General features: G+C 38.6%; 1 protein-coding gene across 1 annotated transcript; it reads left to right on the top strand.

Moving 5' to 3' along the window:
- Positions 1-16,323: 16,323 nt before the first annotated feature.
- On the top strand, positions 16,324-23,966 carry AKAP4 (A-kinase anchoring protein 4). Its single transcript, XM_041740574.1, has 5 exons — positions 16,324-16,419; positions 17,502-17,552; positions 18,107-18,208; positions 20,670-22,808; positions 23,811-23,966. Exons 1-5 carry the CDS (start codon positions 16,324-16,326, stop codon positions 23,964-23,966), a joined length of 2,544 nt encoding a protein of 847 aa, XP_041596508.1.
- The last annotated feature ends 378 nt before the right edge of the window (positions 23,967-24,344 follow it).

The raw sequence follows: 24,344 nt of genomic DNA, 5'->3' as shown, positions 1-24,344 counted from the left end.
GGTGACAGATGGTAACTACACTTATTATGGTGAGCATTTTGTGATGTATGTAATTGTCGAATCATATACCTAAAACTAATATATGTCAACTATACCTTAATTACAATTTTTAAATTCTAAAAATTAAAATGTACAATAAAAAATAAAAAAGAATACAAGGCCCATAACTATAAGGACCATATCAATTGTGCTCTATCTCCAGTCATTAGCATTAACAATAGTTCATATTTAACAATTGCTTATTCTATGTTTGATGCTGTTATGAGACTCACAATAATAAAATGAGGTGTTAATATTCCCATTTTGCGGAAGAGAAACTTGGAGTACAGAGAAGTTTAGTAACTTGCCCAAGATTACACAGCTAGCAAGTTATTGGACTGGGATTTTTTTTTTAATTTTTTTTTTTAATTTTTATTTATTTATGATAGTCACAGAGAGAGAAAGAGAGAGAGGCAGAGACATAGGCAGAGGGAGAAGCAGGCTCCATGCACCGGGAGCCCGACGTGGGATTCGATCCTGGGTCTCCAGGATCGCGCCCTGGGCCAAAGGCAGGCGCCAAACCGCTGCGCCACCCAGGGATCCCTGGACTGGGATTTAAATCCAAGCAATCTGATTCCAGAAACAGACACATAATCATTACCCTATACTTGCCTCTTTGACAAATGATTAAAAATATTTGCTAACTAAGCAAATTAGTATCTTCTTTTGAGGGTAATCACTATGGGCAAATGCCCCCTGGGATGCACTAAAAAAGAAATACATTATTAACCCAAGTCACTTTAAGTCTTCTTTATTTTCTTTAATTTTTATTATTCAAGTATAGTTGCATACAATGTTATCTTAGTTTCAGGTGTACAATATAGTGATTTGACAATTCTATACATTACACAATGATCACCATGATAACTGTAGTTACCATTTATCAATACACAACACAGTTATCATATTATTGACTATATTCCCTGTGCTGTACTTTTAATTTCCCTAACTTTTTTATTTTAAAACTGGAAGTTTGTACCTTCACTTACTTCATCCATCCCCTCCTTCTGGCAACCACCAATTTATTCTCTTTATGAATCTGTTTCTATTTTTTGTTTGTTCATTTGTTTTGTTTTTGAGATTTATATTTAAGTGAAATAATATGGTATATGTCTTTGTCTGACTTATTTCACTTAGCATTACACCCTCTAGGTCCATTCATTTTGTCATAAATGCCAACAGCTTGTTCTTTTTTATGGCTGAGTAATATTCTGTTATATATACATATATGCTTCCATCTTAGTTATTGTATGTAATACTGCAATAAACACAGGAGCACAAATATATCTCTTCAAATTAGTGTTTTCATTTACTTTGGGTTAATACCCAGTAGTGCAATTACTAGATAATATGATATTTCTATTTTTAATTTTTTGAGGAACCTCCATACTATTTTCCACAGTAGTTGCACCAATTTACATTCCCACAAATGGCACATGAGGGTTCCCTTTTCTCCACATTCTTGCCAACACTTGCTTATTTTTTTGATACTAGCCATTTTGACCCGTTGCAAAGTGAGATTTCATTGTGGTTTTGATTTTCTTTTCCCTGATAATCAGTGTTATTCAGCATCTTTTCATGTGTCTCTTGGCTATCTGTATGTCTTCACGGGAAAAATGTCTACTCAGGTCCTCTGCCCATTTTTTCATTGGATTATTTGGTTTTTTGGTGTGGGGTTTCATAAGTTCTTTATATATTTTGGATTTTAACTATTTATCAAACATAACATTTGCAAATATATTCTCCCATTCAGTAGGTTGCCTTTTCATTTTGTTGATGAAAACAACAACTTCTTCTTTCATTGTGTATAACTTTTTCCATTCTGGTTCAATCCCAATAGTTCATTTTCGTTTTTGTTTCCCTTGCCTGAGAAACATAAATATGTTTCTAAGACTGATGCCCAAGATATTACTGCCTATGTTTTCTTTCAGGAATTTTACAGCTTCAGGTCTCACATATGGGTCTTTAATATACTTTGTTTTTGCATATGGTGTAAGATAAAGGGGTCCCATTTTTCCAATACTATTTATTGAAAAGACTGTCTTTTCCCCATTGTATATTCTTTCCTCCGTCATCATAGTTTAACTGACCATATAAACATGGGTTTATTTTCTGGGTTCTCTATCCCATTCCATTGATCTATGTGTCTATTTTTGCGCCAGTTCCATATTATTTTTATTACTATAGCTTTGTAGTATAGTTTGAAATCAGGGAGCATGATACCTCCAGCTTTGTTCTTCTTCCTTAAGATTGCTTTGGTTATTTGGGGTCTTTTGTGTTTCCATATAAATTTTAGGATTATTCTAGTTCTGTAAAAAATGCTGTTGGTATTTTGATAGGTATTGCATTGAATCTATAGATTGCTTGGGCTATTATGAACATTTTAACAATATTTTTTATTAAGGGAGAGAGCATTAGTACGGTTAGGGGCAGAGAGAGAGATAATCTCCAGCAGGCTCCACACTCAGTCTGGAGCTTGACGTAGGGCTCTGTCTCACCACCCTGAAATCATGACCTGAACTGAAATCGAGTTGGACACTTAACCAACTGAGCCACCCAGGCACCCTGGACATTTTAACAATATTAATTCTTCCAACCTATCATCATGATATATCTTTCCATTTGTGTTGTCTTCAATTTTTTATCAATGTTTTATAGTTTTCACAGTATAGGTCTTTTACCTCTTTGATTAAATTTATTCTTACATATTTTATTCTTTTTGGTATAATTGTAAATGGGATTGTTTTTCTTAATTTCCCTTTCTGCTACTCCATTATTAGTGTATAGAAATGCTACAGATTTCTGTATATTAATTTTGTGTCTGACAATCTTACTGATATATTAGTTCTAATAGTTTTCTGGTGGAATATTTAGAGTTTTCTATATATAGTATCATGTCATCTGTAAATAATGACAGTTTTAGTTCTTTACCAACTTGAGTGACTTATATTTCTTTTCCTTATCTGATTTCTATAGCTAAGACTTCCAGGACTAAGGTAAATAAAGGACTGTAAGCCTTTCTTTATTCAAGAAAAGTTCTATCCATCAAAATAACAGCAATATAAAAATTACAAAAGAGCCCATTTCATTTTTCCTATTTCCTCCCAGATTTTCACAAAAACAAAAAGTTATTGAGCAAAAGATATAAATTTCCCAAAATTTTTAAATTTGTTTTTCTCTCAACCTTCATGGCTCCAGTTGACTTAACCTCTCCTTTGTGTTGCAATCAGAGAGAGAACTGAGAAAATAGGAAATAGAAAATAGGAAATGGTCTATCACTTTCCAATATTTCCCTCCTCCCAGGCAGACTACATTCTCATAAACTCTTCCTTCTCCTTCCCCCAATAGAAAAGATCTGCTATTATCTACTTCACTTTTATTTTTTTTCTACTTCACTTTTACATGAAAATATATTCCAGATGGATCCAAGATTTAATTGTGAAAATGAAACCATGGAAATACTAAACAAAATATAAAAGAATACTTTTATAATCTTGCAGATGGAAAAACTTTTCTAAACAGAACAAAAATATTAAAGATAGCAAAAGCTTCGGTAAATTTTAATAGCTAAAAATTGAAAATGTGTTTAGCAAAACAAATAAAAAACAAAAACAAGATTAAAAACCTAAAAGCAAACTGGCAAAAATCATTGGCAATACAAATGACAAAAGACTAATTTCTAAAAGATACAAAGACAACTTCATAATCAACAAGAAAAAGATGAACCATGCATCAAAAATGCTGTCAAGAAATGAACACTTAGAAATAAAAACGATCGATAAAAATGAAAATATGCTCAATTTTACAAAAAAATAAATACAAATTAAAATAGCAATGCATTGTTTTTGTTTAAAACATCAACAAAGGCTTAATAGCTTAACAATAACTGCTATTGAGAAAGGAATGGGTAAACAAGCACTTTATTCACTGTCAGCAGCAGTAAAAACTGCCATAAACTTTGGGAGGTTTATTTGAAAATACTTATAGAATTTTAAATGTTTGAACCCTTTTACCCAGAGATTGTACTTATTCCAAGAAATAAGGATGAAATTTTCCCAAATTTGAGAGAGACATAAACCTACATATTCAAGAAGCTAAGCAAACCCCAAACAGGATAATGTTTATCCAAACAGGATAAACCCAAGGAAATTCAAAGAAAAACACATCATAAATTCCTGAAAACTAAAAGACAAAGAAAAGAGCCTTGAAAGCAGCAAGAGAGAAATGACACCTTTTTAATTGGACAAAATGTTTTTGAATGATGATGGTTTCTCAACAGAAACCATGTAGGCCAGAGGAGATGACACAATATTTTTCAAGTACTACAACACAAAAGCTGTAAACTCAGAATGCTATATCCAAGAAAAATAGCTTTCAGGAGTGAAGGGCAAATCAAGTCATTCTCAGAGGCTTACCTTAAAAGAACAGAAAGTTCACAAAATAGAAGAAATAGTAATAGGAAGAGTCTTGTAACATTAGGGAGAAAGAACAGTAGAAGGAGCAAAACTAAAGGTGGACATAATAGGCTCTCCTGATGCTCTCTTCTCAGTATGTTTGAGAGCTATAACAAAAATTGTAACACTGCTTAATGGGTTCTCATTGTATGTGAAGGAAATGTTTAAAATAATATAGATGGAGGTTGGTAGAAGAACACAGTTTCTACACCTCCTTCCATACCTCCTTACTGACTAGTAAAATGTCAATCCAATAGATTGTGAATATTGTGCATATATCATTTAATACCTCAAACTTGCACTAAAAACACTATAGATACATCAAAATGGAATTCAAAAGAATGTTCAAGTAACTGACTGGAAGGCAGGTAAAAGAAAACATATAAATGAGAAACAGAGTAAATAATCTGAAAACAAAAAATAAAATGGTGGACTTAAACCCTAACAGATCTGGGCACTTGGGTGGCTCAGTGGTTGAGTGTCTGCCTTTGGCTCAAGCCGTGATTCTGGGGTCCTGGGATCGAGTCCCACATCAGGCTCCCCACGGTAGGAGCTTGCTTCTACCTCTGCCTATATCTCTGCCTCTCTGTGTGTGTCTCATGAATAAATAAATAAAATCTTAATAAGTACATAGTTAATTAATAAACCCTAACAGATAAATTATTATGTTAAGTGTAAATTGTTTAAGTAGAGGAATTCAAAGAGATTGGCAGTAGATTTGAAAAAAACACATGACCCTATTCAGGTCCTATGCCCATATTTTAATTGAATTATTTGTGGGGGGGGGTATATTGAGTTGTTTGAGATCTTCATATATTTTAGAAATTAACCCCATCAGTCATATCATTTCCAAATATCTTCTCCCATTCAGCAGGTTGTCTTTTCACTTTGTTGATGGTTTCCTTTACTATACAAAACCTTTTTATTCTGGTGCAGTTCCATTCATTTATTTTTGCTTTGGCTTTCCCTTGCCTTAGGAACAGATCCAAGAAACTGCTGCTTAGACTGATGTGCAAGGGTTCACTGCCTGTTTTTTTATTTTTTAGGAGTTTTATAGTTTCTGGTCTTGCATTTAAGTCTTTAATCCATTTTATTTTTATATTTGGTGTAAAAAGGTAGTCCCATTTCATTCTTTTGCAGGTAGCTGTTCAGTTTTGCCAAGACCATCTATTAAAAAGACTTTTTCTCTTCCCCATCACAAGTTCTCACCTCCTTTGTCATAGACTAGTTGACCACATAAGTATGGGTTTATTTTTTCTCTACTTTGTTCCATTGATCTATGCATCTGTTTTTGTGCCAGTACCATACTGCTTTAATTACGATAGCTTTGTAGTATAGTTTAAAATCAGGGAGTGTGATGCCTCCAGCTTTATTCTTTCTCAAGATTACATTGGCTATTTGGGGTCTTTTGTGGTTCCATACAGATGGCCAACTGACTTATGAAAAGATGCTCAATATCACTAATCATTAGGCAAATGCAAATAAAACCATAATGAGCTATCACCTCACATGTGTCAGAATGGCTAGTATCAAAAAAAAAAAAACGAAATAACAAGTGTTGGCAAGAATGTGGAGAAAGGGGAACCCTCCTGTGCCATTTGTGAGAATGTAAATTGGTGCAACCACTGTAGAAAATAGTATGGAGGTTCCTCAAAAAATTAAAAATAAGAATACCATATGATTCAGCAATTCCACTTCTGGATATTTATCCAAAGAAAACAAAAACACTAAATTTAAAAGATATATGCACCATTACGTTCACTGCAGCATATTTACAATAGCCAAGATATGAAAGCAGCCTAAAGTGTCCATCAACAAATGAGTGAATAAAGAAAATGTGGTATAGATAGATTTTAGTGAAATATTACCCGACCATGAAAAAGAATAAAATCTTGCTATTTGTGACAACATGGATGAGCCAAAAGTGTATTATGCTAAGTGAAATAAGCCAGAGAAAGACAAATATCACTTGATTTCATGGAATCTAAAAAAACAAAGCATATCAATAAACAAAACAAAACAGAAACAGACTCATAGATACAGAAAACAATCTGGTGGTTTCCAGAGGAGGTTGGTTGAAATAGAGGAAGAGAATTAAAAGGTACAAACTTTCACTTATAAAATAAATAAGACATGGAAATGCAATGTACAGCATAGAGAATATAGTTAATAGTATCATAACAACTTCGTATGGTAACAGATGGTAGCTAGATTTAATATGGTGATCGCTTTGCAATCTATATAAATGTTAAATCACTATGTTGTACACCCAAAATGAATATAATATCTTATGTTTACTACATTTCAATAAAAATGATCCAATGATATAATGTCAACAAGAAATACGCTTCAAATATAAGTAGATTGAAAATTAAAAATGGAAAATGATGTATCATACATTATTTTTTTAAAGAAAAAAGCAAGTGTAGCTCTATTAATATCAGAGAAAGTAAACTTCAGAGCAAAGTAAATTGCCAGGGACAGAGAAGAATATTACATAATGATAAAATGGTCAATCCACAATGAAGACACAGCAACCCTACAGACCCTACTGACATCCAAAGGATAATGAGGGAATACTATGAGCTCTACACACATAAATATGACAACTTAACTGGAATGGACAAATTCCCTGGAAATCACAAACTACCACATACCACAATGCACCCAATATGAAATACATCGTTTGAATAGCTCCATAGTTTTAAAGAAATTCAATTTGTAATTTTAAAATTCTCAAAAAAGAAGTCACCTGGTCAAGATCACTTCACTGGCGAACTAAACTAAGTGTTTAAGGAATAATTAACACCAATTCTTCACCATTTCTTCCAGAAAATAGAAGAGGAAGGAATACTTCCCAACTCATATGAAAACACTTCTACTGTGATACCAAAACCATACAAAGACTACAAAAAAAGAAAACCACATACCAATCTTCCCTCATGAAAAGAGATGCAAAATCTTCAGCAAGATATTAGCAAATACAATTTAGCAATATATAAAAATATTATATACCATGACCAAATGATCTGGATTTATTCTAGGGATTCAAGGCTGGTTCAAAAAATCAATCCACACAATCTACCATAATAACAGGCTAAAGATTTCACAAAAATAATTAGAGCTAATAAATGAGCTCAGGGCTGTAGGATACAAAATCCATATACAAAACTCAATTGTATTTCTGTAGATTTGCAAGGAACAATGTGAAAATAAAATTAAGAAAACAATTTCACTTACAATGGCATCAAAACAAATAAAACATATAGAAATAAATTTAACAAAAGAAGTACAAGACTTGTACATTGAAACCCACAAAATATCTTTAAGAAAAATTAAAGACCTAAACAAATGTAAAGACATCCCATATTATTCTATTGAAATCCTTAATATTAAAATGGAATCCCCCTCAAATTGATCTACAAAATCAACAAAATCCCTTTCAAAGTCTGTGTAAAAAAGAGTTAACATAGCAGACCTGAGAATGTTATCATCTGAAAATCCTGCAGGCAAGGTTAGCCCCTTGGGTAGAATCTGGGAACTTGGATTTAGGGAGGGTTCCCCACCACCCTAACGGATAAAGGTAGCTCACTGTACCTTAATTGTGCAAACAATACATCTAATGGTGTACACCAGATTTCCTCCTGGGACTTTGGAGTTTGGGTATGAACTAGGCAGAGGGTGCCCGCACGACCAGCCTCCAGTAAAAATTCTTGGCACCAAGCATCTAACAAGAATCCCTCGAAAACGTCATTTCACACATGTGGTCACAACTCTAAACTGGGAAAAGTTATGCCAAGTGAAAGAAGTCAGTCACAAAAGGCCACCTACCAAATGCTTCCATGTATACGAAATGTCCAAAATAGGCAGATCTATGGAGACAAAGCAAGTTAGTGATTGCCTAAGGCCGGGTAAGCATAGGGTTCGGGGAGCTGGAGTGTGATAAAGAGTATGAGGTTTCTTTTTCGGTGATTAAAATGTTCTGAAACTGATTATGGTGATAGTTCCTCAACTCTGTGAATATACTAAGAATCATTGAGTCATACACTTTAGGTGAATTATGTGGTATTTGAATTATATTTCAACAAAGCTGTTTTTAAAATAACTAGTTAATGAAATATATTGGTTCTTTCAAAAAAAAAATCTGCTTAAGAGTAGCAAGAAAAAATTTGGTGGAACCAGCGAGGAAGTTACTGCAAAAAGCCAGGCATTTTGGACCTAGGCAATTGAACATTTTTGGCTATGGCCTGGGCATGGCAATATCTTGAACAACCACTAACATAGATTAACCTAGTGCTATCCTTTGCAGGGTAAATGAAAATCAGTAAAACACAATCATTCTCCTCAAGCATTTGGAAAGCCAAGTTCATAACGAAATAGAAAAGGCACTTGCTTTCCTTGAACCTATAAACAACTTTTTTGAAGGAAATGTATCAATAACTATAACACACATACAAAAAGTGCCGTTTTGTGGGTGGAGAGTAACTCTATGAGGGGGAATCAACAATTCCCCTTTTCATTTGAGGACCACCTTGGCAAAAATGGGCTTCGGTAACGGAGGATCTCGTGCCCTGAGCGACCTCCGAGCAGCTGTGACCTCCTAGTGGTCACATGAACTCATTATCCCCATTCACCCTCTAGATTTGAGAGCAACAGGCACACGTCTCTGCCTGACAACCCCCACGGGGCAAGGACATGACCACGCTTGAGGACTAGGCCAGGGCAGCCCAGGTGGCTCAGCGGTTTAGCGCCACCTTCAGCTCAAGGTGTGATTCCAGGGAGCTGGGATCGAGTCCTGCATCAGGCCCCCTGCATGGAGCCTGTTTCTCCCTCTGCCTAGGTCTCTGTGTCCCTCGTGAGTAAATAAATGAAATCTTAAAAAAAAAAAAAAAAAAAGACTAGACCAGTCTTCACTTCATTTTAACATCCTCTAACCGATGGCGGGGGGCGGGGAGGGAGGAATGCCCACCAATGCTATGAGGGAACTCGGCTACACAGGCTTCCAGATCCCCTTCCTCTCCTCCAAGAGTCTTGGTTTAAAACGTGCAATTCAAAAAAAAAAAAAAAAAACGTGCAATTCACTGACAAAGATACCAGCAGAGGAAAAGATTAAAAACTCTGTCGCCAGTTAATACTATATTTAAGTACTTTTCGTCAGACGTTCCAGACGTTTGTTGGTTTCAAAGGAAAACAACAACAACAAAAACAAAATCCGACTCATAGCCTACTTTCCTCAGCTACCTCTCCACAGCTCTGACAAGAAAATTCGTTTATAGACTTACATCCGTAAGGCAAAAGGCCCTGTGAGTGCCTAGGAAATGAAGTTGTACCTCGCGCGAGCCCTAGCCAGCTTGAAACAAACGCCTCGCTTTGTCAAAGGGACTCTCCCCAAGTAGCGGGAAACAAACAAAACGAGGCACAAAGCAAAACACGGAGAGGGGGCCGGAGAAGTGACTGACCGCCTCAGAGCGACCGGCTGCAGAAAATGCCGCCTCAGCAAATGGGTCCCGGAGCCAGCCGGTCCGACCCCACCGTTCTCACCAGCAGGAGGAGGTAGCGGATCGACGCTTTGCTCGGTCACACTCGAAACCACCAGATGGGGCCAAAAGATCAGAGTAGGTACCCCCTACCCCCACCCCTTAGCCTTTTCTTTTTCTCGAGGGAAATTTCTCTTCTGCTTCTTGGGAGCCCAGAAGAAAGAAAAGGGGTGCCACTCCCCGCGCGCGCACACCCACCTCCAAAATAATGGAAGTGGGGAGAGCCTCATCTAGCCGGCTCTCCCAACCTCTCCGCCAAAGGGCCGCGCCCTGACAAAATCGGGTTTACGATAGTATCCGTTTCTTAAGGCCGTATGACAATCAAATGAGATGATGCAGGTAAAACAGTACTGAACAGATTTTCAGTGTGGGAATTGCGTCTCTCAGAAGTAGACTGCCCTCTGAAATATTATTACAGATCCCAGGACTCCACGGCTTCTGAACTGTTGGCTGCCTGAAATTCCAAAGACGTTATTTGCTCCCTGAGCCCAGCCGTGTGCCCAGTATTGCGGGCGGATTCAATGAGAGACGCAGGAACTGCCCGTCAGGCTTTCAACGCAGGTGATCCAGGGATAGGAAAAGTTAATTAACTCTACAAGACCGGATCTGGTAAATGTCAGATGTCAGACAAGAAGCAAATGTTCTAGGAAATCAGAGGAGGGAAATTTCCCAATTATTAGAGGGAGGAGCCTGACCAGAAATGGCCACTACCACGCTATTCACAAATAGCTATTAAGTCATTTTCTACAACAAGGCAATAGAACAGATCTTAGCTGCCTAATTAAGCCTCTTCCAAACAGGAAACCCCAACATTATCTAAGAGATCCCTTTTCTTTAACAGCTTCCCTCTAGTATAAAAAACGAGAATATTAATAGCATTTTAAAGTCCTTTATTTTCTCCCTCCACTGCTTCAATCACTCATAGAAAAGGCCAGACAGATATGCACAATACAAACATAACATAAATACTTAACAGAAGTAATTGTGCAGCACCATTGCCATGATTTTTCACTTCAGTATGGTTGCCTGAAGCTGCTCTAAATGACATTGTGTATTTTCATGTCTGGAAAATAATTCGGGGGGGCAGGAAGAAGTGAAGTTCCCATTTGTGTTGGGCCACAATAAATAATGTCTGTTAATCACTGGTATCACCATGCATTTTCCAAATGGTAGTGGTGTCATCTCATAAGCTAAATTAGGCTGCCTAATCTGAGACTAGAAGATATTTGGTGAGACTAACAGACAGACATTGATTTCATGAAGCCTGATAGTTCAACTCATTTAAATTTCAATTTGCTATTATTCATAACAATTACATTACAAACACAGGTCCCATTTTTATTATCTTAAACAGCCCTTTCAAACCAAATGTAAACTGAAAGCATAGTTTAAAGTGTTGATTTGTACAATTACTCACAAGTTTGTATGGAAGAGATGTTCGAGTAGAATAAACAAAGTTAGAAAATGGTTCATAATGGTTCAGAAAAAAAGAAAAGACAATAAAGCTTCTATGTTTAACATCTCTGTTTCGCCCTTAAAGCCTAATCTAAGTGCATAGAACTTCACACGTATTCACACACTAACATAGCATACTCCTTCTTTTGACTCTTTGAACATCCTTCTCCCTCACCCATCTGTTCCCACCTCTAGTCAGTGCAAGCTGGTCTGAAAATCAGCAGCCCCCAAGAAAGATGAGGCAGAAGATACACTGTAACCTCTGACTGAGACTCCTCACATTTTTGTTGTTGGTTTCCCAGCCAAATGCTGCTCTTGTTTGCTCCTGGTTAGCCTCCAGGATGACAGGATTGGGGTGCCATGGGACAAGGCTCTAATCATCTGTAATAGTTCTCTTTTTGTCATTCAGGGGATTTGGTAAGATACTTTCCAGGCCCAGATCATAGTTGTTTCCTTCTGGGCTGGGAGACATAGAGACTTTTTGTTTTTTAATCTTAGGGATATACATTCTTCTGCTTGGAGAATAAATACATGTTTTCTTCCTTTCCTTTTTATTCTACAGACATGAGCCAGACACAGGAGCTTCCAGCTTTTTCTATAATCATCAAAAGTTCTCGACAAAAAGGTGATGTAGGAAAAGCAAGTCTTGTACTGCAGATTTTAGCTCATCACCACCGACAAAGCCTCCCTCTTTGACCAAAATGTATTTTTTTTAAAGATTTCGTTTATTTATTCATGAGAGACATAGAGAGAGAGGCAGAGACATAGGCAGAGGGAGAAGCCTGATGTGGGACTCGATCCTGGGACCCCAGCCAGGATCATGCACTGAGCCAAAAGCAGATGCTCAACCACTGATCCACCCAGGCGTCCTGACCAAAATGTACTTTTTAAAAAAATAAGTTGTATATATTTAAGGTATACAACATGATGATTTGATATAGTCAGGCTCCTCTGAGACTTCTCAAGTAGGCCTTAACCTTGGCTTATAACAACTGCAACTTTGGGCACAAACGATATCATCCATTCCTGGGGTGCCTGGGTGGCTCAGTTGGTTAAGCGTCAGCCTTTGGCTCAGGTCATGATCCCAGAGTCCTGGGTCCTGGGTTCTGAGTCCTGGGATTGAGCCCCATGTCAGACTCCCTCCTCAGCGGGGAGTCTGGTCTGCTCTCTCTCCCTTTGTCTCTTCCCTTGCTTCTGTTCTCTCTCTTTCTCTCAGAAAAATAAATAAAATCTTTTAAAAATATATCATCCATTCCCTACATTAAGAGACTTGAACAAACACTAACAGTTTCTGTCAACTCAAGGCCACATCCCTAGGATGATGACCCCAACCTCCTTTAAAGGCCTGCCTAAGAAAGTTCAACCCTGACAGAAGAATTTACTATTTGTGTCAGCCAAAACCTGATTATAGGCCCCTGACCTCCCTTTTCTTAGAACATTTACTTTAGAAAACCTGTCATTGTAAATCCTTTCTCTGTTCCTTTGAGAGCTATCTTCTACAACCCAGAAATGTTTTTCTCAAGGACCTGGGAGCCATCCCTTTGAAATGTAATCATCAAGAAAGAAGGACCCTTGTTTCCTAATCTCTATGAAAGGGTAGGAACCTAACTTTGATACCAGTTAGCACACACAGTTGCCCTAATCGCACTGATCACACCTCCCCCACCAATACACACACACACATACACACACGCACACACACACACTTCCCCTGAGCACTTTTTCCTTTAGCACACCCCAGCATTTAAAATGCCTTCTGCTTCTTGTTTCAGTGGATCTGAGCTTTGTTCCTTTGAAGACTCTCTTCCTTCCTGCAGTAGCCTGAATAAAATCTGTCTTGCCACTTTCAACAAATGTATAGCTCTATTTCTCTTTGATGCCATGAACTAACAAGATCAAAACTGTAGAGTGGGGATAAGATATGCAGTCTCAGGGGTAACAAGGAAAGGAAGAAATTGAAGTAGACCAAGAATACAAAACTCTATTATTTGGGATATCATCCCAGCTTATTTTTAATTCAGATACATTTATTCACACACATGAGGTTAAAGTGGAAACGTGGGAAAAGGGCAAGAAGAAGATAAGACAAGTCTTGGGCACAATGTGAGCCGTTTGATGATGGGCTAATGTTTCCAAACTGGGGCTAAACCAAAGGCATCTCAAAGTCTAACAGAAATCCTCTAAAGAATATGGTAGCCTGCAACCCAGCACTGGACATATAATGAAAAAGAATAAGCCGGGATCAGGTCCTTTCATAGCTTAAAAAAGTCTGTGCAAGCTGACCATATCCCAGGTAGACTGGCCTTTTTTCTGGGATAATTATGTCTCATGATGAAAGTTAGAGCTTGCTGGAGCACTTAGACATCCAGAATCCTAAGAATGGAGCCCCCAACTATATGTTGTCACTGTTCTCTATAGAAACAGCGATGTCATGAAGTAGAAATTCTGGTGTCAGCTGGCAGAGAAGGCTTTAGGAGAGTATGGAGGGTTGAGGAAAGAAGTAACATCTTGGGTCAGACTGGAGGGGTCATCACAGCATCCCAATTAACAAAAAAGAAATCATTCCAAGCTTCTACAGAATAGCCTACTCTGCTACTACAAAGGTAAGGGCATCTTCTGACTTCTTTTTGACTAGCTAAGGGGGTGTCTTGATAGTGAGGTGAAACCACAAACTATTAAGGCAGCCTCCAACTTTCTATTTTTACTCTCAGGATAACCAGACAGGACATAGCCATTTTTTCTGTTTCTACATAAATCCAAAGATCTCTTGCCACATAACTCTGAGTCTCTAGTGGGAAACCCAAAGAGAAATAAGACAAGATGTGAAAGTTAATACTGTCTTATTCATAAAGGCTAGTGGTGATTCTGTATGTGAAAAATACAGACCCCCACCAAACTGGTAACTAATATGATTAGATTGTTCTGGAAACAAGAAGAGGAAAGAGAAAGGAAGTCTGAGGGGATTATAAATTGGACAAAATGTGAAACCTCCTAGAAAAAGGTTGTTGTACAGTAGACAGCCTGAGTGCTTTTGATGTGAAGGGCAACTGAGTTTGCCAGACTGCCACGCCTTTGCTGAGGTTGCTAGTTTCAGGCATTGTGACCCAACAAACCATGTTGTCATACCCCAGGGTCAGAGGCAGCAGGGAAAAGCCTGGCCCATCAGTCTCGTCCAACTGCTGACAGGGGTGGCAGCCAGCTGCAGGTGCCCAAGAACTTGGCACTGCCCAGTTCCATCTAAAGGGGCACATCTCCCTTCTGGGTGGCACAATTTCAGCCAAAAGCCTAAAATAGCTTCATTATCAAGGTAATGAGTCTACATTTTTTTTTTCATTCTTTAGGATTTGGACTGAGGCTGTATCCAAATCATATGAAGTACCTCTATGACTCCCCTTCTTTTTTTCTACGCTAGTCATCTCTTAGCTTTGTTTGTTTGTTTGTTTGTTTGTTTGTTTTTAAGAAACTCCCTCTTCTGAGCGGGTGTGGGAAGGCCTTTCCTAAAACCTTTTCAGGGATGGGTTTCAGGGAAGTGAGGACCCAAAAAGATCTGTGTCAGGGGAATGACAAAGAATAGAAATGTAATATTATCATGTGAAAAGATAACCAGAGGATTGATGTTATAAAAATGTTGAGAGAGAGGGAGAGAGAGGGAGGGAAGGAGGGAAGGAGGAGGGAGGAGGGCAGGGGAGAGGGAGGAAGGGGGGAGAAAGGGGGAAGGGGAAAAAGAGGGAGAGAGAGAAGGAGGAGGAAAGGAGAGAGAGAGGGAAGGGAAAGGAAGAAGGGAGACAGAGAAGGAACTAGAGGTTAAAAGGGGTGTCCATTTTGAAGGAAGTTGGGGGAAAGGAATTCAACAGCCCTCTAATAACTTAGCAAAAAAACTTCTCTTGTTAAATTTTAAAAAGAAATCAAATTCAAGCTCCAAAACAATTCTACTGAGCTCTTAACTGTGTCTTCCTGAACATAGATCTGAGGTCTTACATAGCAAAAATTAGCCAGTGGCTCTGCCATTTCCCTTAGACTTTTAGTTCCGGGCCAGGGTTGGAGGTGGCAAGGGGGCTAAAGGTAGTTGGCAGAGGTTCTTTTTTCTTTCAAAATTAAAATTAAACTTGGGCTATAGGATCAAGGTCTGGTCTTCCCTTAGACATTTGTCTCTTGGTTATATTTATAGCTATTAGACTTTTCTCAACATTCAGAAACTTATTCTATATGTTGGAATCTTATATGTTTTGATAAAAAGGACTATTTATTCACTATACTGGTATTGACCCTAATCTTTTCCAATGGCCCTGTGTAATAAGTATTAGGGCTATTTACCTAATTTTACTTTCTTTAATGTAATGAGAAAGACTCTGATTGAACTGGAGTTAGCTAAAATTCAGTTAAAGAGGATGAGGTGAGCTTTATTCTTTGATGTACTCAAGAGTGAGTAAACAAGAGCAGACACAGATGAGATTTAGTGGAGTTGGGTAGAAGTAAATCATTAAATTTTATCCTCACAGTCTCTAGATCTTTAAGTTTGCTTCCCAGCCTGCCATTTTTCTGACTGGCTTTCTCACAAGTTAATACAATACTCCCATGATTCCAAATACTTGGTGTGAGGAGTATAAATGAAAGGAGACTAAGGACTGTGCTAAAAGATAATGATTTGATTATCAAACTCAAACATTTCATAGTGTCCTTCCTTCTTTGCTCACCCCACCAGTTCCTAACCTAAACCTGATTGAGACAAGAGATGGGTTTCAGGAAGCCCTTCAGAGATTCTTATCCAAACTCAGCTAGTTTCTAAAAACCATATATAAGTATATATATATTCGGTTTTCTTTTCTTTCTGTTTACAGATGTCTGATGATATTGACTGGTTACACAGCCGCAGGGGCGTGTGCAAGGTAGATCTCTACAGCCCAACAGGACAGCAAGATCAGGACCGGAAAGTGGTAAGATAAAAAATTACCAAGGAGTAGGAAGGATTGGTGTATAAGTATAAATATCCTGGAACCCAGGATAGACTAATGGAGAGTGATACTGTGATGTCTCTAAGCAACCAAGCTCAATGAGGTCTGTGGGGGATCAGTGTCCTTTATACATCACACAAGGACGAATTAAGGGAGAGGCGGAACCATATGTGATATAAAGGGCCTGGGGAGGGAGGACTAAGGGGGATCCTGGCGGGAGGGAGGAGTGGTGGTTGCCTAGTTACCAGCCCCTGTTACCTAACACTTCTGAAGTCACAATGTCACCTAGCTACCAGTAAGTTACACTAAAGTGGGACTCCCTCAAGAGGGCAAAATGCTTCATGCTCTGTTTCCCAAACTTTGAGTGATTTGCATAGTACTTCACATTTATATCATGTTCAAGTGCCACTCATACTATTATTTACTTAATATGTGTTTTTGCAATGTTTTTAAAAATGAATTTAAATTCAAATACATTGAATTGAAATACATTGAATTGTATTCAAATACACTCTGCTAAATACCCTAAACATTAGCGTCCACAATACCACAGGTTTGATGTTTTAGCGTGTATTTTCCAAATAACAACAAATGTACCTATTAAATACAAACATCTATTTATGTACCACCTAAAATATCCTATATCATCAATAGTAAAAATACCACATTTGGGGAACACTATAGCAGAAAGTGCTCTAAACTGGGAGCCAAGAGAATCAACTTCTAATGAAAGTTCCACCTTTGAGTTTGTGTCAGTTGGGCAAGCCACCTTTCTTCTCAGTTTTCTTAATAAATGTGGATATGATATTTTGGGCCTCTCTCTGACAGATAGGCATTCTCATTTAGGAGATATAGTAATGCTAAGTTTCTATGTGCCTAATAATAATCATATTAGCATTTTATTGAGTACTTACTATGTACAGGCACTCTGCTAAATGCTTTACATGCAGTATATCAATCAATTCTCTACTTTATAGAACCCTATAAGGTAGGTATTGTCATCTCCCAGAAAGAGATTAAAGTGTTTAGAGTTTTTCTAAATTTACTCTTCTAATTTGATGCAGATATGCTTTGTTGATGTGTCCACCCTGAATGTGGAAGATAAAGATTCCAAGGTGAGTATTCTCTGTTTCCCTCATCTGGAATCAGTGTGAAACTGCCGAGAGGGTTATCAGTAACAGCATGAGGAAAGGGAAAGTTTGTGGCAGAGAGTGGAAAGGTGGAGGAGCCTCAAATGGAAAGCCATTGATTTTGTAAGGCCAGGATTCCTAGTTCAGAATTTACGGTCACTCTTGATACCAAATCTCATTTTAGAAGCCACTTAAGTTGTTGGTATGGCTGAAAGAATTAAAGCAGCATGGAAAATAGTATATCAGAGAAGTGAGATTAAAAAAAACCTGTCTAAAAGTTTGATGATTAATGAAATATAGTTCCTGAGACTGACAGCTTTGTCAATATCTTCAGTGGGATTAGAGCAAGGAGAGTAGTAATTTGTAGTGGAAACTTTATCATTCTTCAAAGACTAGCTGGTATTACAGTCCTACTGCTCCTTCAGAAAGAAGAGGGATAATCAGAGACATAACAGTCATTTGAAGTCATTTTGAAGTGGTAGCCTAGGAAAGTCTCAAAAAGCAACTGTACATAAAAATATTACCCCTTAATTCCATAGGATGCTGCTGGTTCCAGTTCAGAAGGTGACTTAAACTTGGGAAATCTGGAAGAAAAAGAGATTATTGTGATCAAGGATACTGAGAAGCAAGACCAGTCTAAGGTATGGTTAGCTTCTGAGCTCACCCTTTCTAATTCTCAGAGCCCAATATTGAGTCTGAGCCCAATGTTGAGTCTGACTCTGGTTCAGAGATAGTAAGATAACTACTGTCATACAGGCCCATAAATTTTATTACAATGATATTCTAAAGAACATAGTCCTAAGTTTAGAGGCACGGTAAGTTCAATGCTCTTCTTATCATAATGAAGATATGGGCTTATAAGCAAGATCCTTTGCAATGTACTTCGCTGGCTTATAATAGGCTTGTGTGCCCTACATTGCTCAGAAACCAAGAAGAATGAATAAGGATATGGAGCAGAGTGAATCCACAATGACCAAGTACTATAGTTGCCTGGTTCCTACCCCGTTGTCTAAGAGGTTACCTAGGCTATTGGGTACCATAAAGTTAGAACCAATTAGACTTGCATGCCACTGTTCCACACAGAGTCCTTTTGTTTTTGTGTAAGTATTCTAGATTATATCTGTTAGGCTCCTCGTTTGGGGTAGGCATTAAAGCACATGAGAAGTCACCCTCGCAGTCCTACATGCCTGGAGTGGCTGGTATTGGAGCAGGATATTTTGTTTTGGTGCAAAAGAGCCAAATATTTCTTTTTTCTATCTTCTTGGACTCATGCTATAATGAGAAATGTAATTTCTGGCCCCAGACACATTTGGAATGATGAGAGTGGCCCCTAAGGAAGGAAATGCCAGTTACAAAATATTCTCTAAATAGTTTTGGGTTCAGTTGGGGGTGGCCAACTCCATTTTGGAGTCTCAGGAAAGGAATAAATCATAACTAGTATTTATTTTTAAGAGTAGTCCATATTTCCTGCACACAAGGCAGATCTCCTTGATTGTATCAAGCCTATTTGCAAAAAGTTGACCTTATTGTTGACCTTATGTTTCTAGGAATTCTGTGAAAAGACCGGAGATGAAGCAATGGAAAGGGCAAAGAGGGGATTGGCACTAAGTGCCAAGTAGAAGATGTGTACAGTACAGATACACATATCCAGACTTGGGCATACACAGTCATAGGTATATAAATCTACACAAAGTGACACACACATTGATATATACATTTATACATATTAACAAAAAATAATTTATACAAGTAAAAGCATACTCCTGTCTGGCTACACATGACATTGACAAATATACACAAGCACTATAACAAACTTATGTATATTGACCTATTCTTAAACAATGACTTACACACATACACAAAGATACACAGTTATACAATCAGATACCTTGACATGCTCATGTATGATACACATAAACATCCATGTATATATCCATGCGCACCATGCATAAATGTATACTCACACACCCATAACATTTGATCAAAACACAGTGACCATACAGACTCAGCTATAAGCATACACACTTATAAATATACTTCATGTTGATACACACACATAGAAACTTAAACAAAATGATAGTCACTTATTTTTGTATGCATTGATACATACATTGACACAAATGCAAGAACATCCCCACTCATGTACTCACACACAAACTCAAATGCCATGGTGTGTGTGATACTGACACACACACTCAAGCACAGACATAGCATATAAACATAACAAATGATAGCCAATTGACAGACTACACAGTCATTATACATTCATTTATTTACATGTACTCATATTTTAACATACAAATTTATTAATATTTCATACATTAATTATACATTAATGTGTTAATGAGCATATATGTTAATATGGGAATGTATGCTCTAATATACACAAATGCATTTATAGCTGCATGATACATGCTACTGGATTTATATCATAAATATATGCACATCATTTTAAATCAACAATTACTTATTTACATATTCTCAGACACACTGATATACACACTCTTATGTTTATATTCCCACACACATACAAAATATACACACTAACATGTACATGTTGGCTTATACAGTAGGCAGTGGGTGTTGATGTCAACATATTATTTATTACACGTGCTTACACATACACATGTGCACTGACATACACATATACGCAAACATACACATAGGCATTTTCACATTGCACAATACAGACTGACACATTCTCACATCTACTGAGATGTTCACACTTATGAATTGCTATATTGATGTGCATATGCACACAATGATATAAGGATATATTTTTGACATACATTTTGAGATAAGAACACATACACAGATGAAATCAACAAATATATTGATATATAAATAGTTAAGTGTACAAATGTATATACTCAGCTTTTGCTGCTGCCACTTGTGTTTAAATGTGTATTAATGATTGCAATTGTATATTATGTTCCATGCAAATTCTAAAGGCCTAGTCCCTGATCTGTGCAGTTTAGAAGATCTATCTTCTAAATAAAATTAGGGATAAAATCTTTTAAAAAAAAATAAAATAAGTAAATAAAATAAAAGAAAGAAGTACCCTACCCAAACTCTTATGGATAGGTGTTCTTCTTTTTTTAGACGGAGGGATCCGTGTGCCTTTTCAAACAAGCTCCCTCTGATCCCATAAGTGTCCTTAATTGGCTTCTCAATGACCTCCAGAAGTATGCCTTGGGTTTCCAACATGCACTGAGCCCCTCAACCTCTAGCTGTAAACATAAAGTAGGAGACACAGATGGCGAATATCACAAAATACCCTCCGGGAACTGCTACAGCGTCTATGCTGATCAACTGAACATGGATTATATGGCCAACGGACCTCAAAGTCTACATCTCGAAATAACAGCAGCCAAAAACACCAACAATAATCAGAGTCCTTCTACTCCTCCAGCAAAATCTCCTAGCAGTCAGAGGGCAGTTATTTCCCCTGATGGCGAATGTTCTATGGATGACCTTTCTTTCTATGTCAACCGACTATCTTCTCTGGTAATCCAGATGGCCCGTAAGGAAATCAAGGAGAAGTTGGAAGGCGGAAGCAAATGCCTTCATCATTCAATCTACCCATCCCCTGGGGACAAAGGGAAAAACAGCCCTCGCAGTGCTGTGAGCAAGATTGCTTCTGAAATGGCCCATGATGCTGTGGAATTGACCTCTGCAGAAATGCGAGGCACTGGGGAGGAGTGTAAGGAAGGTGGCCGGAAAACCTTCCTGTATAGTGAACTATCCAACAAGAACAAGAGTGGAGACAAACAGATGTGCCAAAGAGATAGCAAAGAATTTGCAGATTGTATCAGCAAAGGGCTCATGGTTTATGCAAATCAGGTGGCATCTGACATGATGGTCTCTGTTATGAAGACCTTGAAAATACATAGCTCTGGGAAGCCAATTCCGGCCTGTGTGGTCCTGAAGAGGGTGTTGTTAAAGCACACCAAAGAAATTGTGTCTGATTTGATTGATTCCTGCATGAAGAACCTGCATAATATCACTGGGGTCCTGATGACTGACTCAGACTTTGTCTCAGCTGTCAAGAGGAATCTGTTCAACCACGGAAAACAAAATGCTGCAGATATCATGGAGGCTATGCTGAAGCGTCTGGTCAGTGCTCTTCTTGGCGAGAAGAAGGAGACTAAATCTCAGAGTCTGTCATATGCATCCTTGAAAGCGGGGTCCCAAGACCCTAAATGCAAGAACCAAAGTCTTGAATTCTCAGCCGTGAAAGCTGAGATGAAGGGGAAGGACAAAGGCAAAATGAAACCAGAGCAGTGCAAGTCATTGACCAGTGCTGAAAAAGTCGGTGAACACATCCTCAAGGAGAGCCTGACCATGTGGAACCAAAAGCAAGGAAACCAAGGCAAGATGCCTGGCAAAGTATGTGCCAATAAAGAGGAAAAAAGAGAAAAGATCAGCCCTTCCACAGACTCACTGGCAAAGGACTTGATTGTGTCTGCCCTTATGCTGATCCAGTACCATCTGACCCAGCAGGCCAAAGGCAAAGATGCATTTGAAGAAGATTGTCCTGGCTCTACCACGGGCTATATGACTCAGAGTGCCCAATATGAAAAGTGTGGAAGTGGCCAAAGTGCCAAGGCACTCTCAATGAAACATCTAGAATCTCATGGAGCTCCTGGACCCTCCACCTCTCTAAAGGACAATCAACAGCTGGACTCCCAGAAGCTGGATATGTCAAACATCGTTCTAATGCTGATTCAGAAACTGCTTACTGAGAGCCCCTTCAACTGTGATGACCTATGTGAAAGCGAGAACAAGCGTTCTGAGCCCAGAACAAACAAAGCAGCTTCCATGTCCAAGAAGTCTGACAGAGGGGAAGAACAATGCCAGGACAATCAAGAACTTGACTTTATCAGTGGGATGAAGCAAGTGAACCGCCAATTTATAGATCAACTGGTAGAATCTGTGATGAAGTTGTGCCTTATCATGGCTAAGTATAGTAATAATGGGGCAGCCCTTGCTGAGTTGGAGGAACAAGCAGCCTTGGCAAACAACCCCAATTACCAGGTTGGTGGCTCCAGGTGTAGTCAAGATGGTGCGATGTCACAGAACCATCAGGACTCTCCTGGACCTGAAGTCATAGTTAATAATCAGTGCTCAACAAGTAGCTTGCAGAAGCAGCTTCAGGCTGTCCTGCAGTGGATTGCAGCCTCCCAATTTAACGTTCCCATGCTCTACTTCATGGGAGATGATGATGGACAACTGGAGAAGGTAAGCAATGCAACAAGCACAAGAAGAAAAGAGGGTTGGAATGAGCAGGGGGAGGGAGGCAGCATGGTACTTAGAGCTCAGGAGCAGTCCAATTTTTTCCCAATCCTATTCCTTACTATGCACTTCACAAACTGCTTTCACTTCACACAAAGACAAAAGGGGTGAACCGTGAACTAAATGGGGATCTGGATACCTCAAGGCCTGTGCATTTCCACCAAGACAAGGAGAGAGGTTAGCTCATTTTAACAGGACCCTTTCAACAAACTATTTGGTAACACATCTCAGGGAGCAATTTTTAAGTCTTACATTTTGAGTTTGAAGGGGTTGGAGAGAGAAAAAGAAAAAGGGAACTTCTCTCCAAACTCAGGGGTCCTGCAAGTGCCCCAAGAGTACTTGCCTTCTTAAAATTTTTGCCCGAGGCACCACACTTGTTTCACCCTAATCAGTTTCGTAAAGGCCAGCATTCATAAACATAAAAGTTCTCTCTCTCTCTCTCTCTCTCTCTCACACACACACACACACACACACACACCACAGCTGTGTTTTCTATATTACATGGAGTTAAATAAGATCCTGAACCAAATTATTTTCAGTCCAGGACCAGGAGATTGTCCCTACTTCCAATCTCATACTTTTTTCATAGTGAAGTTGGGAAATGGCAACCCCTAACCTTGACCTAGCAATCATCACAAACTAACTGAAGGACCTAGCACCTATAAGATGTATTTGGTGAACACACATGATCCCAGAGTTTGTTTTCTAAAGTTCAAAGAGAAAGTCCTGTGGCATTTTTATCTGTCATTGAAGGGGGAGGGCAAGGAAAAGGGAAAGCCCTGTCAGGAGCCTCCAGTCCTGGATCTGTGTCAGGCTTTACTCTAATCCTAGAAGCATGGGTGGGAAGATGAGTTCAGGGGTGACAGGGGTGGAGTGCTTCATTTGATCCATCCAGGTCCCTTCTCCAAAATTATTATGTGACTCAAAATACCTGTGCTCTTTCCACAGCTTCCTGAAGTTTCAGCTAAGGCGGCAGAGAAGGGGTACAGTGTAGGGGATCTTCTTCAAGAGGTCATGAAGTTTGCCAAGGAACGACAACTGGATGAAGCCGTGGGAAACATGGCTAGGAAACAACTGCTAGACTGGTTGCTCACTAACCTGTGAGCTAGCAACTCCTTTGACTCCTCTCCATTTACCCCCCTAGCAGCATTCCATCCCAGCCTGAACACCCCACCCATCAGGCCAGTAAACTGCACATCACACAATTGTGTTTCCCAATACATCTGAGCAGTTTGTGCAAATACAGGGTGTCCAAAAGCTGGGCAAGAACATGAATAAAAAAAATTAAAAAAGTGTAATTGTTTTTTTGATCAGATAGACCCAAGGCAAGGGAGGAGAATGGGTCTAATTCCAAGGACTGGTGATAGTGTTGGACTTGTGTCCAGATTTCACCCTGGGTTCTTTTCTGAGCACCCAAGACAGGGATATTACATATGTCCCAAGTCCCTAGGTAATTTGGTTTGTCCAAATAATCTCAGCTTA

The sequence above is a fragment of the Vulpes lagopus genome, chromosome X, assembly GCF_018345385.1.
Source record: "Vulpes lagopus strain Blue_001 chromosome X, ASM1834538v1, whole genome shotgun sequence".
Lineage (NCBI taxonomy): Eukaryota > Metazoa > Chordata > Mammalia > Carnivora > Canidae > Vulpes > Vulpes lagopus.
The sequence above is the reverse complement of the archived record's forward strand: the minus strand, read 5'-3'. Positions and strand labels throughout refer to the sequence as shown.

Coding starts and splice junctions, on each gene's coding strand:
- AKAP4 (XM_041740574.1), top strand. CDS start 16,324: ATGTCTGATGATATTGACTGGTTACACAGCCGCAGGGGCGTGTGCAAG. Junction 16,420..17,501: donor AAGATCAGGACCGGAAAGTG/GTAAGATAAAAA, acceptor AATTTGATGCAG/ATATGCTTTGTTGATGTGTC. Junction 17,553..18,106: donor TGGAAGATAAAGATTCCAAG/GTGAGTATTCTC, acceptor TTAATTCCATAG/GATGCTGCTGGTTCCAGTTC.